This window comes from Xyrauchen texanus, chromosome 20 (assembly GCF_025860055.1).
Source record: "Xyrauchen texanus isolate HMW12.3.18 chromosome 20, RBS_HiC_50CHRs, whole genome shotgun sequence".
Taxonomy (NCBI): domain Eukaryota; kingdom Metazoa; phylum Chordata; class Actinopteri; order Cypriniformes; family Catostomidae; genus Xyrauchen; species Xyrauchen texanus.
The window spans coordinates 2,182,216-2,202,518 of record NC_068295.1 but is presented as its reverse complement, the minus strand read 5'-3'; the positions used below and the strand labels follow the sequence as shown (position 1 = coordinate 2,202,518).

The 20,303-nt window shown below is 39.3% G+C and overlaps 1 protein-coding gene across 1 annotated transcript in view; it reads right to left on the bottom strand.

Moving 5' to 3' along the window:
• LOC127660791 (probable E3 ubiquitin-protein ligase HERC4) overlaps positions 1 to 20,303 on the bottom strand; it is a 32,146-nt gene that overhangs the window by 9,861 nt on the left and 1,982 nt on the right. The window contains exons 2-17 of the mRNA XM_052151210.1: positions 17,484 to 17,778; positions 15,679 to 15,838; positions 14,404 to 14,480; positions 13,946 to 14,167; positions 13,774 to 13,865; positions 11,407 to 11,537; positions 10,702 to 10,862; positions 9,433 to 9,509; positions 8,127 to 8,251; positions 7,852 to 7,911; positions 6,708 to 6,819; positions 6,231 to 6,420; positions 4,859 to 5,031; positions 1,977 to 2,096; positions 1,114 to 1,212; positions 857 to 1,030 (exon numbers count right to left, since the gene is read on the bottom strand). Of these exons, the coding sequence (XP_052007170.1) occupies positions 857 to 1,030; positions 1,114 to 1,212; positions 1,977 to 2,096; positions 4,859 to 5,031; positions 6,231 to 6,420; positions 6,708 to 6,819; positions 7,852 to 7,911; positions 8,127 to 8,251; positions 9,433 to 9,509; positions 10,702 to 10,862; positions 11,407 to 11,537; positions 13,774 to 13,865; positions 13,946 to 14,167; positions 14,404 to 14,480; positions 15,679 to 15,838; positions 17,484 to 17,709 (2,199 nt within the window). The 5' untranslated portion in view covers positions 17,710 to 17,778. The remainder of the gene's footprint in view (positions 1 to 856; positions 1,031 to 1,113; positions 1,213 to 1,976; positions 2,097 to 4,858; positions 5,032 to 6,230; positions 6,421 to 6,707; positions 6,820 to 7,851; positions 7,912 to 8,126; positions 8,252 to 9,432; positions 9,510 to 10,701; positions 10,863 to 11,406; positions 11,538 to 13,773; positions 13,866 to 13,945; positions 14,168 to 14,403; positions 14,481 to 15,678; positions 15,839 to 17,483; positions 17,779 to 20,303) is intronic.

Below are 20,303 nucleotides of genomic sequence, written 5' to 3'. Positions count from 1 at the left end.
ATATAGAATTATAGACCTTATAACTGTAGACTATAGTTATAGAACATAGAACTTTACACTATAACATAATACAACTTAGAACTGTAAACTAAATTATAATATCTGTAGAGTATAGAATTCTAGAATTGTACAGTATAGAATTATAGGCCTTAGAACTACAGATTACAGTTATAGAACTTTACACTATAAAATGATCAAAACTTAGAACTGTAAACTAAAATGATAGAACTAATAAATGTAGAGATTAGAGAATAGAATTATAGAATCTAAAACGGAAGAGTACATAATTTTAGAACTATTAACTGTAGTGTATAGAGTTATAGAACTGTACACTATAAAATTATAGACTTCAGAACTGTAGGCTATAGAACTACAGTCCTTAAAATGACTATAAACCTTATAATTAAACTCCTTATTAGTGGTCGACTGATGTGGGATTTTTCCAATGGCTGATGCCAACACCGGTATCTAGAGAGCAGGATGGCCAATAAACATAATACAATTTTACAACAGCAAATCAGATAGAACAACATTTCTAATGTGAAACAAACAAAAACTTATTTCATGCAACACAAACACAAATTTGCATAAGATAAATTGAAAATAGAAAGCGTTGACTATCCAATGACAAACTTACTGACACAAAGGAAAGTTAACACCTTATACCTTTAGACTATAGAATTACAGATCTTAGACCTAGTACAGACTATAAAAATACTGACCACAGAACTATAGATTATAGAATTATAGACCTTAGAAGCATGACTATAAATGATGGACCATAGACCTATAAATTACAGAATAATAGATCTTAGAACTCCCATGATAATACACCGATGAAGACAGTATTGTTTACCTTAAGCGGCTTCTTGTAATAAACGTTTTTTGATTTCCTCAGCACCTCCATGGTGTCTCCAACCACATTTTCTCTGCGTACGATGAGGATGAGGCAGGGGTTCACTGACTCCACCCCTCCGCCGGACAGGAACTGAGATGTGAAGTTCTGTCTCTGAGCCTGATCTACTGCCATCTGACCACACATAGTACTGTGAGTTCACTGCAGTAAAACATTGACATCATGTGAAGGCTAAAGCATTTAGAGCTGACGAGCACCTGCATCTGGATGACAGCATCAGTCTGGAGCAGTGTCGTCTTCGCCTGAGCGTCAAAAACAAACGGGTATTTACACAAGGTGATCTGAGAGTCCACGACCTGATAGAAACAGACAACAGCTTCTGTTACTTAAAGTATGTCAATAAAACCAAATGCTAATTCAGCAACTGAATGTTAAAACATTGCTATGCGATTCAGTCACATGTCTGAACGTCACTGCATTAGATAACAAAACATGAAAGCTGCGCACAAGCGCTGCTGGAGCTATTCTCAGAATTAACTTTTCGGAGACATTTTTGCTCTATGACATTTAATCAACTGGCGTCTTGGTGATATTCAGTGGATGTATGAAGTCAGTTACCACAGGTGGAGTTCAGCACATTAACCACAGACATGTTCCACTAATGTTTGACAAACACAAAACATGACAGTATTTTTGTCTTCATTTCAAGAAGTGAGATTATGCAATCCTTTTTTTAAATAAATGACACTTGCTATAAATGCAATCGGCCATTTTTAAGTGTGGCTAAAGTGTTGAAATACTGCAAGTCTGTCCACAGCATGTATGCCATTGCATTAGATGTGAGAATAAGAATAATGGTACGATTATATTTACATTTACATTTATGCCTTTGGCAGCGCTTTTATCCAAAGCGACTTATTACAGGGACAATCCCCCCGGAGCAACCTGGAGTTAAGTGTCTTACTCAAGGACACAATGGTTGTGGCTGTGGGGATCGAACCAGCGACCTTCTGATTAACAGTTATGTGCTTCAGCCCACTACGCCACCACCACTCGTGGATTATATAGAAATCCACATGTGTAAAATGATGCCAATCACCTTTGAGCAATGTAGACTCACCACAGAAAACATCTGCTGTTGAATCCAGGAGACATAATCATGCCTGATGTCAATCAGCTCATCCAGTTCATGAATATAAAACTTGTCATACTGGATGATTTGACCAGCGTGCTCATTAACCTGCAACACAAATACACAAACACATTATTACTCTAATTACAGAGTTTAAGATGCGCTTGTTATTTTCATCAAGTATATTCATCATGATTCGCATTTCACTTGAATCGTTGAATGCAATTTTTCACTGATCTTATCCCAATGCATTCTGTGGTTGCCTTATCCACAAAAGGTACATGCTGTGTTAGATTTGTCATAACACTATGGGGCTAGCGTTAAGAGCGCTAGCGTTAAGCAAGCAGAGTCAGTGGGCATGGTCATGAAGTTTTGGTATTTTCGTGCAAGCATGTGCTCAGTCTAGGCGCAAGTGGGTTTGGCGAAATTGCACGTGAAAGGCACTAATGGGCTGGGTCAAGTGCAATTTAATTCTGAGGTTCTTCTCCAATTATTGCAGCTTCTCCGTCCTATCATATAGTCCCTCAAACACCAGCTGATATAAACAAAGACAGCACATTCATAAGAAAATGGTTGCCAAAATGGACTGAATGCAATGAATTACAAGAATAGAACTATGGACTTACATTAACTGTGTCTTTATTAAATGGGACACACTCCTTTTATACACATGGAAAATGTTCTAAACTGAAATTACAATACAAACGAAACAAACTTATAATCGAAATAACGATGTGGTCAAAAAAATCAAACCAAATTCAAACATTTTACTCTCTCCAAACCCCACCGGCTCATTTTGTAGTGACTTAAAATCATTCTACAAAAACAGGTGGAAAAATACCAATATCAATTTGATCATAAATACAATTGTAAATATAAAAATAATAATAAATATAGCTGTAAGCAGCAATACCAGGGTCAAGCCAATTATCGGCACTATGAGCAGCAAAATAAGCTTTGTGACATGTTTTGGTTAGTCCGATGGACAGTGTATGAGGAGTTAGAAAAAGTAAACTATCATAAAAATGAAAATAAAAATAACTAAAAATAGCTACTTCTTAGAATTTTTGTCCAGTATGTGGTGCTGTTCTGAAACTGCTCAGGTAGTATCTGGGCATGATGGTTATCATGCAGGAAAGCGTTCAAGAGTTATAAGCCAAAATGGCCATTTTTCTATCTCCTGACCAGTAGGGGGCAGTGCACCAAAACGTAGCAGGTAACCTCAGGGCCGGTGAAGACACGTACCAAGTTTAGTCCCAAACCTTCAAAGCATTGCGAAGATACAGCCTCGTGTTAAATGTTGTGAATTCTTCGTCGAATTTGTTGAAGCGCCATTCGAAAATATTATGGTTTATCAAAATTCTGTCAATACATTTTTGTTGTGAGTGCCTCTAGATGATGCAGAACATTTAAAAATGGTGGACAGGAAGTTTGCTCGATCATGACATAATTAGTATCATTGTTCTCGGCATGAAGCACAGAATCTATCAAGACCAGTCTCATGACAGTAGGCAAAAGGAGTCAATAGCTATTAGCCTTTTTAGAAATAGCATTATAATTTTTTACCACAAGGTGGCGCTGTCCCGAAACTATTTGAAGCCCTTCAGAGCATGGTGCCAAAGACACATACCGTGCTCTCATGAAAATCGGCAAGCTTTGTGCGCTTATGGAAATATAGCCCTATATCTGATAAGGTAGCATAATTTTGTTGCCTAGCATACACAGTAGGGCTGCAACTAAGGATTATTTTTATAATCGACTTATCTAATAATTATTTGAATGATTATTTGACTATTCGGGCGATTATTGCAACGATTAATCATTAGCTCTTAACCGATTATTCAGCTTGTGCCTCGACTTTTACAAGTGTATTTTGATAAGTGTATATTTTCACTAGTTCATACTTCTGTCAATTTGCTCTTCTGTGGTATAGCTGCTAAAGTAAATGTATATAAGGAGTTTTAGATATTTATATTAGAAAACAAACCAAAAAAAATTGTTTTGCATTGTATAATGGGCTTAGACAACACCCTCTCACCTTTCTGTTCACTTGATTTCGATCCATCTTTAACTCACAAAAAACACTTTCTTCTTTATAGAGCTGCGTTTCACCGATACGATACACACGTGACACTCATTATTATAATATTATAATTCATAACGTTGCGAGCAATCACTATAAACAAAAATCTAGCGGCAGCGAGCGTGCGCCAGTGATGAGCGTCTCCGCGTGGGACAGTGTATCAGCCAGGAGAAGTTTGAAACTCACTCGCGCTGTTTATCACACGGCTTATATAAGTGGCTCTGACCGCACACACAAATACCAGCTTCGGAGTTTGTACTTATTTATACAGCCCGCTTCCTCATTATTTGAACTTTAATAAAGAATGCATTAAATACAGGATATAATGGCACATTGTTTCCTTTTTAGACGCTCTGACAGGCAAGTTTTGCTCAAGCGGAACAGCAGGTACTGCTCCGCTTTATTTCACAACATCACTGCTTCTGTATTTACTTATTTTGCATGTTCGGTATTATAATACTCTGCGATCTGCACCACCTTAATCTATTTGGAAAGTTTGGAGTGCTTCTGGACCGAGAGCTGCTCGAACTTCCTCTTCTCAATCAAGTGGTCAACTGCTCTCCCGCGTCATCATTAGCATTTCAACTATCTCATGTTGTGTTAAATGAGATCAGACGACTAATCGACAATGAAAAATGTGTCGACAACTTTTTAATGTCGACGTTGTCGATAATGTCTACTAATCATTTCAGCCCTGGTACACAGGGCCTAAAATGTTGTCTAGGTAGGCAGCTCACTAGGGTTTAGAACTCAGTTCTTATGTGTGATAAACAACAGCAGTGCTCACTGAGTGCAGTATCTCCAGGAATTTGAGCGAGGTGTTCAGGAAGCAGGTGAGGATTCTCTGTTCAGAGTGATACATTCCCAGTTTCTGCATCCTGAGTAGATACACCACCACATCCTTGTAGAGCTCCACCAGCCTCTGGAAGACTGCCGGCTCAAACCTGGACCACCAGTTACCTACAGAACCAGAACAATAACAGCAGTTCAGACGGTCGGTGAAATTCACACGTGACAGTATAAGCTAACTGCAAAGATATAATATAATCTACAAATTATGAATTATAAAAATTTAATGAATTATTTGGCAATAAATAAACAGTACTGAATTACTACTAATAATTTTACTTCAAACACTGACGCTAAGCAAATGATAACAGACTGACTGTACGTTTTCCTGCTTATTGCATGGCTAAATACCAAATAATAAGAGCAGAGTGAAATGAGACATGAAACTAGCACAGATATGAAGCAAACCGGTTGCCTGGGACAACAATCAAAAACATAGTTTGAAGCACTTTATGCAAAAAATATTTGTCCACAGAAAACCATGATTGACCAATCACATTCAAGTATTCCAGAGGGCGGTGTAAATATTTATAAGCTTTTGTTTTTATAAACGTGATTATACAATGATCTGCACAGAAATACAGTACACACCAACATGTGGACGTTGACCACTGCCTACTGTACACTAAAAGTGCACTAAGCATTTGGTAAATATGGCCTGTGTACATGTATGTATGTATGTATGTATTTATTTGGTGTTAAGAAGTTAATCCCTTTTAACTTCAATTAATAAACCAAGTCTAGATTGTAATGGTCCAACTGGACTGGGAGTTCTATTAAAGTATATTTGTGACATTTACAACAATTAAGCAAATGTTCATCCCAAATCATCAATTCATTAATTAACAATATTGATATTTCTTTGCATTACAGTAACGAGAATTTGGAGAGAAATATGTTTATTTGTCATGAAAGTAATGTAAACATCGTAATTGTCCTAAAGTACGCTGTAAAATATAATTTCTTAATTTTTTATTTTTATTTAGGGGTGAAACATGACCTGGACATTTCTTTGCATGATTTTCCATTGTAAATGTTTTCATGCATAAAACATGGTTAATATTCAAAAGGGTATGCATGTAGAATATCAATACAGACAGAAGTTTTTGCTGTTAGTTTTGTATATTTCGTCCAGTGTAAATATTTGTGGGTCATTCGGATACATCGTCCGAGTGCCAGTTTTGGCTGGTGTATGGAGTGCATTGGCAGGCCTCTAATGTCAAAGTGTATAATGTTTGCAGTGTCATAGCCTAATAAACATTGTGCTTTTTGAAAACACTTTTCTTCCTCTCACAGAGAATGGGACGTACCAAGCACTCTGACCGGAGCGTCTTTCAGGCTGACGACTGCTTTGGCAAAGGGGATGGTAAGTGTGGTATAGTTGTTGGGGTCGCTGAGGAGCGGACACTCTGGAAGTGTGAGGTAGAGTCTCAGAGCCTCGATGTCTGGAGGAGAACTGCTCAATCTGGGGAGGAGATTCTTCTCCAAACTAGCAGCTATCTAGATTAGGAAAGACAAAGCTATCAAATAGCTTCAGAGGACTTGGAATATAGTGCAAGTGTTTATGGTGCTTCTATGGGGTTAAATGCCCTTTTTTGGAGCTTGACAGTAAAAAACATGATCAACTTTTTTCGTACAGAAAAGAACAGTTTGGACATTATGCCTGGAAGAAACTATCAAATGGGTTTGGTGCATGTGAGGAAAGAAATTTCTTCCTTTTTTGTTCTGAAAATGGCTTTAGTTTCATTGTTTTATGTCCCTAGTATGAATTAAAGCAATCAACTCACAATCTGTGAAATCTGTGGGTAATCGGACTGGATCACTCTGTGGTAAAGCAGACGAGCCTTGTTTATGTCCACACCTGAGCACTTACTGTTGGTGCTGTAGTGATCTGGATTACTGCAAAACACAGAACACTCACATTAGATGAACCGCCATTAGTAGGAGTAATTAACCTTAAAACTGAAAGGTCACTGAAAATGTGTCTAAACATTTTAACACGACTTCAAATCGCATCATCATAAAATTCCTTGCAAGTGTATCTTGACCAAAAAAAAGACATGTTTCTGTGGCAGGGCGGAGAGCGGGGCTGGGTTGTGATTATACACACCCGGTCCCTTATCAGGCTAATCAAGCCACCGAGAGGGATAAAGGCCGATGGCAGACGGTGGTGCGACGAGAGAGAGAGATAAAAAAAAAACACTTACTCGCCAGTTCTCTGATAGGACTCCTCCACCCTCTAACGTACTACAGCCGCGCCTCTCCGGGAGGATTGGAGGCAGACCTCCAGCCCCTGGCGGACGGAAAGCCCCACCACGTTCTTGGGAAATAGAAGGGGTTTCCCCCGCCCCTGGCAGCGGTTCTCCCGCTCCAGGCAGCGAGCCCCTCCCCGCTCGCGGTCGGCGGACTCAGACCCCGCCGCATTTTGGTGGCTGGTAGGGGACTCCTCCGCCCCTGGCAGCGGCCCTGACCGCTCCAGGCGGTTGGTTAGCAGCCCCTTCTCCCCTCGCGGATGGCGGCCGGGCTCCTCGTCCCCCGGCAGATGGCCGCGGCTGCTCCATTGGGGTGGGTGGTAGTGGCGAGAACTCTACTACGGCGTATCCCTCCTCCTTCCCGGATTTCAGCACCAGTGTAAAGAAGTTCAATGGAAAGGAGGAGGCGAGAACCGGCTTGACGATACAAATTATATTTTTAATTGTTAACTTAAACAAAAGACAAACATACACACATGACGGACATGAAAGTAAACAATCTCTCTCGTCGCACCACCATCTGCCATCAGCCTTTATCCCTCTCGGAGGCTTAATTGGCCTGATAAGGGACCGGGTGTGTATAATCACAACCCGGCCCCGCCCTCCGCCCTGCCACAGTTTCCAATCAGAATCACAAACTGCATCCACACAAATGTGAATTTTTAATATTTAATGTTACCTTCCAGACAGAAAGCTTCCGTTAAGACAACTCCCTGAAGAGAACACAAGATCGATCTCGCTGTAAGAGGCACCAAACACTCCATCAGTTTGTCATTTTTTCCAACAAAAATAATATGCAAAGAGGAAATAAAGGCACTACTACAAGAATTATGAATTGCTTTTCTAAAAGGCATTGTCACCAAAACCCAAATAAGGAGTTTAAAATTTCATATATATGTTATTCTAAAAATAAAACAAAAAAAACAAAATGCCCATTTCAGTGTAAAGCAGTACTTAGTGATCTCTGGCGGGAGTCTGCCATGACCATGACTGAGCCACTTCTCTATAAGGTCAGAGTTGAGTGTGTAGATCTGTCCAGCACGTCTGGTCACTCTCACATCCTCCGGAGGACTGTCACCCTACAACACAGTCATTCAATCATTTAAAGACAAGCGTATGCTACATGACTTGCAGTCGGTGCCATGTGACTCACAGCACTGTAGTGTATCAACTACACGACCATCCGTCCCTGATGCGTTTTTGATGATCCTATCACAAATGTACACGTGAGACATAACCGTTACACCTGATTGTCTCTTTTGACCACTTGTGTTTGAATTTCGAGGAGAGTCTCTAATTTCATGAGGACATATACTGATCATTACAGCTGTGTTTTACTGAATGATAATGAAGCACAAAAGGTAAAAGACGAGAAAAAAAAACGTAGCGCGTGTGTGAAGCCTCCACACGCGCTACGTCTCCACGGTAACGCGCTCAACAAGTCACGTGATAAGATGCGCGGATTGACGGTCTCAGACGCGGAGGCAACTGAGATTCATCCTCCGCCACCCATATTGAGGCGAGTCACTACACCACCACGAGGACTTGGAGCGCATTGGGAATTGGGCATTAGATGCAACATTTATTTTAGTGCCGTACCTGTAACTGAGCTTCTAATGTGCATGCTAATCATATCGGTGTATGCTAATGTACATGTTCATGCATTAGCTTTTTTACATTTTACAATCGTACAGTTAGTTCCCTTCACATACGCACAAAACCGGCAAAAACCCGGCCGTTACAGCTGCCTTTAGCAAAATGCATCATATGCATCTTTAAATTAAGATAACAAAATGAATACACAAACTCGCGCAGTGTATTCTTGATAACATGTCAACAAACATAAAAGAATGTTTCCCCCATTTTTGTGCTTTTTCAGCAAGTAGGGAGATGTGGGTGGTGATTTATATTCTAATATTCTATGTCTTCTGCTTCCTAATGCCTTGTCCTCCTCTTGCGCTCTCTCAATATTTAATTGGCTGTGGCACATTGTCGGTCATTCGCTCATTGGGATGGTGCGCACACCTGACAACCAGACGTTTAGATAATAAGCTGCTTTGAAAACTGTCGTAGCATCTGGGACTCATCTTGACATGTAGCAGAAGTGCGCACACAACAAGACTGTTCATTGTGATATCCGAGATGTCCCGTCGACATGTCGCCGACTCAAAACATCAAAGGAGACGAGCTTGAGTCCTATAGTGTATATAAAGAACTTGAAAGCCTCTCAAACCCATTAAGTTTGACTCTTGATGTGTACCTGAGATGAAGCATAGTGAGCGAAGCTCTGGTCTCCTCCTGCATAGATCTTCTTCACACAATAACTCTGTTCTGACTCTGAAATACACAACCCCATTAAATCTGAGACAACACCATAATGTTTTAATAGTGAACAAAGCACTAATATACAAAACTAAACCAATTCTGAATCTTGCTAGTGCAACAAATCACTTTGGGCTTAAAAAGGACTTTATATTTCCTTAAGAAGAAACTAGTTAACACTGTCCAGGTCGGGCCAGTGTGACTCACTCGAGTTGTTATTACAAGTATGGACTTCTATGTAGATGTCGACCGATAGTGGATTTGCAGATACCGGTAAATGTATATATGGTGTAGTGGTCTAAACCACAGTACTGGTAAACTGGTAATCAGAAGGTTGTTGGTTCAATCCCCACAGCCACCACCATTGTGTCCTTGAGCAAGGCACTTAACTCCAGGCTGCTCCAGGGGGATTGTCCCTGTAATAAGGGGACTGTAATTCACTTTGGATAAAAGCGTCTGCCAAATGCATAAATGTAAATATGGTGGTGGAAAACAGATAACCGATTAATCGACTAATATCTTAGTCTTTCCTTACAAAAACGGACACAGACATAAGAGGCTTCAAGAGTCCAAAATGAATATAATCCCAGATATAGTTTATGTTTAGTAGTTTAAGATTTGGTGCATAATGTGCCATTGTTTACTATAAACAACCCTGAAGCATACAAGGAACTCTTATTTTGAAATGATGAAGAATCGCTGTTAGAGAGCCTCTGTTACAATACTCTATATTTGCCCAATTAAGCCTTTAACACCCTATATATATATTCACTATATATGAAGGGTTTAATGGTGAAGGTGTAATGAGGAATAATGTTTATTATAATTTACAAGATATTAAGTTGGACGGGGCACGTTTCCATATATTCACACTTTTTCTTTGCATGCCTTCGCTTCAATAATATTTTAGCTTCAGAACACTTGATTATCGAATCAAAATATGCATTGAAGTGAGGCTAAAATGTATTTATTAATTACTTATTTCACCTATAGAGTCCACTGTTATACTGCTGAACTAAACCGTTCTGGAGGTATTAAAATAAAAATACAATTTCGTCAACCATTGGCATAGATTTTTGCAGATAACCGATTGTTCCAAAAAGCAAAATTCGGCCCAGATTAATCGGTAAAATAGATATATTGGTCAAGCTGAAATTCTGTGTACTTGTCCTGCTGTTAGAAGGGTCCAATGTATAGGTCAACTCACCGATATTCATCGGCATGGGGTCAGTATGTGCTCGCAAGCAGCCCTTCACGGTGGCGGGGCTTGTCCTGTTGCAGGTAGAGCGGGTCCCGAGCTGTCCGTTACCCCCGAGACCAAACGAGTCAATCTTTCCTGATGAGGGGATGAACGCCAAAGTGTGCTGCCTTGCATGCAGGGAAAATGTAAGCAAATTGTGGTTTTTATGATTCAATTCATAAAATTTGTTCTCAGAAATTACTTTTTAGTAGTGCTGTCAGTCGATTACATTTTTAAAATCACGATTAATCGAATATTTTTCTTAGTTAATCGTGATTAAATCGCAGATTTTGAAAGTGCTGAAATTTTACTTTTATATACATTTCTTTTAGTAAATAAAACAATAATACTTTTTTAACAATATACAAACAAAGCCTTACACAGTATATAGACAGAAATGCACTAAAATAGCACCAAATTCAAGTAACATTAAAGTGGGAGGTTGACTAATTGAAAGAGTAATGCAAATTTAGGTTTATTATTCATTGCAATGCACATTACATCTCTTACATTCTCTTCCTCCTCAGACTGTGCATTCACGATTTGCGTCAGGTAGTCAACATAAGCGTCAAGTGCAGTTATGAACTCCACATTACAAGTACTTGAAAACTATGCCTCATTTTGTGTTTTCATAATACTTAAGACTTCAGGTATGGATAGTTTGATACATACCTACCACAAGCAATCTGTGCAACCACATTTCCCATGAGTTCAAAAACCTTCCTGGGGTTCACCTCATGGTTTGTAGTGTTATGTCCCAGCTGGCCGTACCCTCCAGCTCCAAACGTAAACACACCGCCTTCCTAAAAAAAATTTAAGTAGCAAAAATAACATTATGCCATTTTATAAAAGTAAAAAAGCCATGAGCGGCTGCACATTTATAGTCATTTACAACAGCTTTAAACTTTAGTCACATATATGCGAATGATCTGAATTTAGACCCCGTTTACACCTGGTATTAGGATGCATTTTGGGTGATCCGATCACATGTGGTCCATAAATACAGGTCTAAACGGAGTCTAAAACGTTTGGTGATCTGATGTGGTCAAAATCGCATGTGACCACGTCGCATTTGAGGTGTAAAGGTTAATCCGTCCTAAATGCTTCCCGGACAGCAGTGAAGCACCACTCCTCACCTGTCAATCAACAGCTGCACTAAAACAACAGTTTACACTTTGCCAGTTACGAGCAGCTTAAAAATGAAAAAAAAAAAAAAACGACCAATCTAGAAATTCAAAAAAGCAGATACATACACAAGCACGAGAACTTCACAGATCTTCTCCAGTGTCTTATCAACATGCACGGACACAGATGACAAGCACGAACATCTGAAGCTCAGGTTAACACAGGAAATCCACTGAAATAACAGATAATTCTGCTTGAAATGTTAATGCTTAGATTAACCTTTTAAGCTCTGAGGGTGTTTTAAAGATTTCCTGTTTCAGTGGCATACCCAAAATTAAAGGCTCTGGAAATAAAAAACAAGGAGGGTCAAGTGTTTGGTATCATTGTAAAGAAAACATTTCAATTTTTGAATGATATCGATTACGATACATTCTGAGACGCTCGGCCTAAGAAACTGCGGAAAAACCACAAACAATTTGAGCAAACAATTTCGCAAAAAAAGAGCAAAAAACTGCTTTTGTTTTGTTTCCAATTATGTCAACTGTAACGGAGAATAATGTTTTGTTGATATGACAAAGCAATCAAAAGTAACATTACAAAAATAATTTATCATAGTGTCCAAAAATGTCACCAAGTGTCCAAAAGCCTCTTCAAACAAATAATAATTGTACATAAGAACTAATTACACATGCAAACACAACAATGACTAAAGGTTTGCATAGCATGCAGACATGATTTTAGTCATGAGATTTCACAGAATGAGTTTCATTCTGTGTCATTTGAGTCATCATTGAGTCTGTGTCGTGTATTTGGCGCCATCTCCTGGTGGTCATATGTAACATTGTGCTTCATGTGGATTATCTAATGATCTTTACATCTGATTATCTTGTGTGTGGACTCGATTGAAAGATAATCAAATATAAATAAATGATATGTGTCATTTTATCTACCGTTTATATTGAAGTGAAGATATAAGCGAAAACACGGCATATATGCAACACCAACATAATTGTCAAAGATATATATTTATGGTTGATTTCTACTTTTTGAGAGCTTTCCAACAACATATGACACATTGCTAATTGAGGAGCTTAAAGTTTTTACTGATTGCAATAATATATATGGCTGCAATTTTATTTTTCTTTATAAATTATCAAAATGGAACACTTCTGATTTGTCTGCAAAAAAAAAAAATGGTTGAGTTTCGATCATAATGCCTACATGCATTGGAAAGTAGTGCTTCTAAGGGGGCAGTGGTGGCTCAGTGGTTGAGGCTCAGGGTCACTGACCAGAAGGTCAGGGGTTCAAGTCCCAGCACCACCAAGATGCCACTGTTGGACCCTTGAGCAAGGCACTTAACTCCAGGTTGCTCTAGGGGAGATTGTCCCTGTAATAAGTGCACTGTAAGTCGCTTTGGATAAAAGCATCTGCCAAATGCATGTAAATGTAAATGTAAATTCTAAGCCTTCAAACAATAACTATTTTGTTTTGAACAAGACTGTATTTATTAATATTTTCTCATCCAAGCTTACTTTATTGTGCTTTAATGTCATGCAGTAACACACTGACATAATGATTGATATATGTCGTCATGAAATCAGAGACCCTCCCCTCAAAATTGGAACACAAGTGTTCACTGGAGACGCATTTAAGCGACTAGGTGCAAAAACAACGATGTGTTTCGTCTGACCACATGTGATCGGATCACATGAGATGCATCTTAATACCAGGTTTAAATATGGTCTTAGAGTTGTAACTATATTGCAACAGTGATTATACAATGGTTAAGAGTCTATCAACACCTTTTGCCCATTGTAAAAATCACTGTAACGCATGGACTCGAGCAGCTCCTTGCTTTATTTCAGATCCTTCAACATATTAAAACAAATACTTCCACAATCAAACAATACATACCTTTGTCAGGGCTGCCGTGTGGTCCTCTCCGCAGCAAACATACACGACCCGTTGAGACCTGAGAGTCTTCAGTAAGGCAGGGAAATAGCGATCTAAAGAACAGCATGCATCCCACCATCAAAATCATTAAACCTGAAGAAACTGAACTGAATGACTAAAGTTGTTCTTTTACCATCATTGTCATTGAGGCCCAGCTGGCCGAACTTGTTCCGTCCCCAGCCGAAAACGGCCCCAGACAGCGTGAGCCCAAAGCTGTGCGCCCCGCCTGCAGATATCTGTCTGAATGGAACCCCCTCTAAAGACTGAATGACTTGTGGGGAAGAGACACAAGCTCCCTGCGTCCCAAGACCCAGCTGGCCATATTTATTTTGGCCCCAGGAGAAAATCTGTCCTCCTAAAATAAGAGTTTGGGAATAATGCGGCATAGTTACGGCAAACATGACATCAGATTCTGGGACAATAGTAACGTCTCATGTACAGTAAAGGCTGATTCACACTGTCCCAACCAACGCCAACAGGGTTAACACACTGATCCAAAAAACCCAACAACTGTTGAATGTTACCGTTTGTTGCGGCAGTGTCACATAGCCTTATAATATACAAATATATTGAGATGAATAAGAGACAAACCTCTGGCTAAAGCAAGAGAATGCCAATATCCACAGGACACCTGGGTAATGTGCACCTCTGTTAAACATTTGACAGTCCTGAGGTGAAAAAGATGCAATTTTAATGATCAGAAATTCGGTTAAGCCATGCTAGTAAGTTACGGTGAACTATGATTTATCAACTTAACACATTTGCCTAAACTAGATTACTAGGTGCACATCAGGGTCAGAAATAATGAGGGCTCAGAGTAAAAATGCCAGTTTTTAACAAAATACCCCAGATATACTCAAAAGAAGAGGGCAAAAAAACAAACTAAAATTTGTAAACTTTTTTCTTTTATCGGCCTCTATTCACATTATATGAAGTTGGAAACACTATACAAAAAAAATACTATCACCAACTATCAGCATTGATGTTTGCCGATAACGATAGCTCCAAAAAAGCAGCTATCAGCAATGATTAATCGGTAAAACCAATATACTTTAAACCCTCCAGAAATTGGCCCCATTTACTTCCATTGCAACTTTCTTTTAACCCCTTTTTCTCCCCAATTTGGCATGCCCAATTCCCACAAATTAGTAGGTCCTCATGGTGGCGCGGTTACTCGCCTCAATCCAGGTGGTGGAGGACAAGTCTGAGTTGCCTCCGCTTCTGAGACCGTCAATCCGTGCATCTGATCACGTGACCTGTTGCGCATGACACCGCGGAGACTCATGTGGAGGCTCATGCTACTCTCCGCGATCCACACACAACTCACCACACGCCCCATTGAGAGCGAGAACCCCTAATCACGACCACAAGGAGGTTACCTCATGTGACTCTACTCTCCCTAGCAACCGGGCCAATTTGGTTGCTTAGGAGACCTGACTGGAGTCACTCAGCACGCCCTGGATTCGATCTCGCGACTCCAGGGGTGATAGTCAGTGTCAATACTCGCTGTGCTACCCAGACCCCACTTCCATTGCAACTTTGATTTTTGCTTTTATTTACAGAAATAAAGTTGAACAGGGGGACGAGCCAAAATAATTTTTGTGGTAATCAATTTTATGCCACAAATGCTGTCGATTGAGCTAAACTTGTATTGAACCCAGAACGATATTCCTTCAAGATACTGTAGTGACCATTTCAATTAATTTATTCAATTGAAGAATATGACATAAATGGATGAAACGCTGTGTGTAACGTGGAACAACGCCACTGAAAATAAATATATCGGTACACATTTCAGAGCACAACAATACTATTGTAGCAGTCAGTGGGTAATTGCTGTTACATTAGGAGTTTCAGATTCTTTACCTGGGTACACGGACACACTCTTCTACATTTGTGAGGCCAAGCTGCCCATCTGAGCCCAGACCCCATGCAAACACTTGCCCTTTATCGTTCAGAGCGAGGGTATGAGCTTCACCGCAAGACACAGCCACAATGATTTGAGCATCCAGAGCCACTACCTGCTCTAGAGAGGAAAAATACATAAGAAACATAATCAAACTTTTGGCCCAGTGAATTATACAACTGCCCAACATGGAATTTTACCTGCACAGTATTACCATAATAGTATAGTTACCATCATGATAAACTATTTATCTGTTTCCTTTTTATTTGTATTGGTTTTGGCAATCCTGTTTGTAAAAGTCATGGCAATATAACATTTTGAAAATAGTCAAATTTTCACACCCTGACTTGCATAACTGATTTTCAGTGCAATATATGTCTTGATCACTTGTATATTGATGTTTACATTGTGTATAGTCATACTTGACACATCTGGTTCATTGTGTAAGAGGTCATTTGATTTCTGGAAAGAACAGACAGTGTATGTAGCCCTTTAGAAGAGTCAATGTCACACTGACCAGACTGCATGTATCTCTGTGAAATGAAGTAGAAATATGTTGCTCAATTGACTGGCCATTGGCACAAACCAATGTTGTTGGTGCCAGATGGGCTGGTTTGAATATTTCCGTAACTGCTGATCTCCTGGGATTTTCACACACAACAGTCCCTAGAATTTACTCCGAATGGTGCCAAAAACAAAAAACATCCAGTGAGCAGCAGTTCTGTGGATGAAAACACCTTGTTGTTGAGAGAGGTCAACAGAGAATGGCCAGACTGGTTCGAACTGACTCAGATAACCACTCTGTACAATTGTGCTGAGATGAATATCATCTCTGAATGCTGTTCTGAGATGCGGGTTGGTGCTGTTTTGAAGGCACGAGGGGCACCTTCACAATATTAGGCAGGTGGTTTTAATGTTGTGGCTGTTTGGTACAGTGAGACACTTACAATGGAAGTTAACGGGGCCAATTTTTGGAGAATTTAAAGGCAGAAATATGAAGCTTATAATTGTATAAAACCACTTACAATGGGGGGTCTGGGTATCTCAGCGAGTATTGATGCTGACTATCCCACCTGGAGTCGTGAGTTTGAGTCCAGGGGGTGCTGAGTGACTCCAGCCAGGTCTCCTAAGCAACCAAATTGACCCGGTTGCTAGGGAGGGTAGAGTCAAATGGGGTAACCTCCTCGTGGTCGCTATAATGTGGTTCTCGCTTTCGGTGGGGCATGTGGTGAGTTGTGCGTGTATGTCGCGGAGAATAGCGTGAAGCCTCCACACGCGCTACGTCTCCTCGCTAATGCGCTCAAGAAGCCACGTGATAAGATGCGCAGATTGACGGTCTCAAACGCGGAGGCAAGTGAGATTCGTCCTCCGCCACCCGGATTGAGGCGAGTCACTATGCCATCACGAGGACTTAGAGCGCACTGGGAAATTGGACAATCCAAATTGAGGAGAAAATCCGAAAAAATTCAAAATAAAAATAAATAAATTAAAATAAAAGCACTTACATTAATTATTCTGTTAAAACTATATTCCTAAAGCCGTAATAGAAAGTAATTTCATAGGCGGAGCAAGTCATTACATTTTGATGAAAGATTATGAAGAATTAGTAGTTTTTAAAAACAATATTATGGTTTTATGTTGACTTAATATCAGTTTAATCTTCCTGTAACAGGTGATCGCAAATTGATCAGTAATTAAAAGCCAAGCAACACATTGTTTTTAAACACTAGTGCATTGTTTGACCCAAATCTCACTCTGGCCCTACCTGGTTTCTTGCGAGCTTTCTCATGCCCGAGCTGACCCATGTCATTGCAGCCGCAGGTGTACACAGTTCCATCTTCCAGCAGAAAGACGGTATGACGTCTGCCACACCCCACATCACGTAAATGCTTGCCCTCAAAGAATTCACATTTCCGTGGCTCCAGCACGATCTCCTCATCTATCCCACCCAGACCAAGCTGCCCGTATGAGGCATTACCCCAGCACAGCATGACGACAGGCCCGTATGGCCACTCTTTTGTATGCAAAGATCTACAGGTTCAACAGCTTAACATACACACCTGTTCAGGTAAAAGCAAAACACTTTAATACACAAGTAATTAGAGGAACTATTTCAACTGGCACTAGTTAGAAAATGTCAAACAAACATTTAAAGACCCCATGAAATCAGAATCAGAATTTTTTTTGGCTTTCAGTTCATGCATGTTAGGTCTGAGGTCATCTATATTCTGGAGTATAAATAAAAGTTGACCAACTCATCTTTTACCAGATGTAAGGCTTTAAAAAGCGCAGACTTTCCCTATAAGAACAGACCAAAAATATTAATGACTCATCTTGCACTCATGGGCGTGTCCAAATGTTGTCCAATAAAACACTCCCTCCCATTAATAGTAGCCTCTGACTAGTAACAGGCTGTCACGTAAACAAGGGCTGCAACTAATGATTATTTTGATAATCGACTAATCTAACTTGGGATGCACCGATATTTCAGCCACCGAAAATTTTCATCTGAAAATTTTAGTTTTTGTTTTGGCTGAAAGAGAAAAAAGCCTGAAAATATGAGCCGAAAATATATGCCTCCCCACCCCTCGGTGCTCAGGTTTCACTCTCGAATTATCTAGCCGTTATCATGGCACAACCAAGGAAAGGCCGATGTCAGCGGTGTCGAAATACTTCAAAGCAGTGCCACAGCTCTCTACACGCATCCTTCGCAGTCTGCGTAGGGGTGCACCACCTTACCCTAAGAGGGCACCAGAAATTCCTCGCACGTTATACATTATTCAAGGACCCGAAAGCAGTTGCGGAACACAGATGATCGCTTCACGCTCATATCACGTGAACGCGACAATCCTCTTGACTACTAAAAACCACTTGACTACTGGTACATGAACAAAGATCGTTTTCAATTGCTTGCGCGGATTACACGCAGGTATTTATCTGCCCAAGCACAAGAGAGAGAGAGAGAGAGAGAGAGAGAGAGAGAGACTATTCAGTGCAGCATCACATGTTCTTGAGTTGCCAGAAAGCTGAGCAACTTTTGTTCTATAAGAGAAACCTGACACTTTTTCAGTCCAATTTGCTATATGTATAGCAATTACATTAAAATTGGTTTAGTCCTGCAAAACTTTGTTCTTCACTTGAGGCTACATCTGTAGTTTACAGTTGAGGTTGGTTTTAGTTCTAGTACTGCTGTTTTTTTACTGTTGTTTTGCACAATCGTTTTCACTTAAAGTGGAAATACGTTTACATAAACAGAATAGAGGCCGTCTGCCATTCTGTGTTTTGCCTGTTGTTTTCATTAAAATGTCTGTGTAGAATATTTAAACTTTTTGTATTTGCAAGATGCTAGCCTAGAGCTGTTCGAAAACAAGTTCATTACTTGACTGCTGTTTTGCATATCATTAGAGATTTCTAGAACGTTACATGATTTGGATAATTGGTAAAAAAAAATTTTTAATTTGATTGTTAAAGTACTGAATTATGAATAATATATTTAATGTTGTTTTAATATATTTTCTGTCCAATTTTGGTGCGTTACTTTTAGTGTGATCATTTTATTGGTTTGTAGTTTTTCAATTCAGATTCATTTAACTCATGAAATTAATTAAAATGTACAATATTAATACAATTTTATATATATATATATATATATATATATATATATATATATATATATATATAGATTAATCATTAGCCCATAAACAACTATTCAGCTTGTGCCTCGACTTAAAAGGATGTATTAAACATGCTAACTAACAATAAAGAGGACAAATAATCTTTTCAAAATACCTCTAAATAACATTCATTGAATTACAAAAAAATAAAAATCCTTGAACTTGTATTAAGTTTCATTAATTAAACAATTCATTAAATTTTTGTCTTGTTTTTCATTTAAAATGATCTAAAAATAAAACAAGAACTTCAACTTTAAAATCCTTAAACTTTAAATATAAAGTCTTAATATCTTATATGTTGCTTTTCAGGTAAATTTGTTTTCTTCCTCTCTTAATTCAGTGCTGCTCTCACGCATCATCATTAGCGTTTAAAACGATCACATGTTGCGATAAATTCGATCAAACGACTATTCGGCAAAGACATTTTTGTCGACAAATTGTTTCGTTGACGTAGTCGATAACGTTGAATAATCATTTCAGCCCTAATGCAAACTGAAAACTACTGGTAAATTAAAAACAGGACATGAATTTCTATATGTCCAAACCCAACTTCCTGTTTTCAAATGGAAATATTCGGACATACTTCATCCAGGGATGAACCGTGACCTGAATATTTGACATAATAACAACCACGGAAATATTCCGCTCTGGTTTTGATAAACAAGCACCATTTAAGGACAAGGAACAACTTTCTTAGAATATATACAGTATCACTCCAGCGATTTGAACAGGACTTCGCCTCAGCTCCCGCGGGATTATGGGATCGTAAAGTGTCCAGTCGGTCACTCTTCAGAATCTCACCAGAAATAGTTGTCGCTTACCACTTCATGAATACTGAGGATTCGGACCATAGACTGTAAAAAAAGATGGCCGACGCCCCTTCGCTCTTTTCCATCGGTGAGAACTGATGC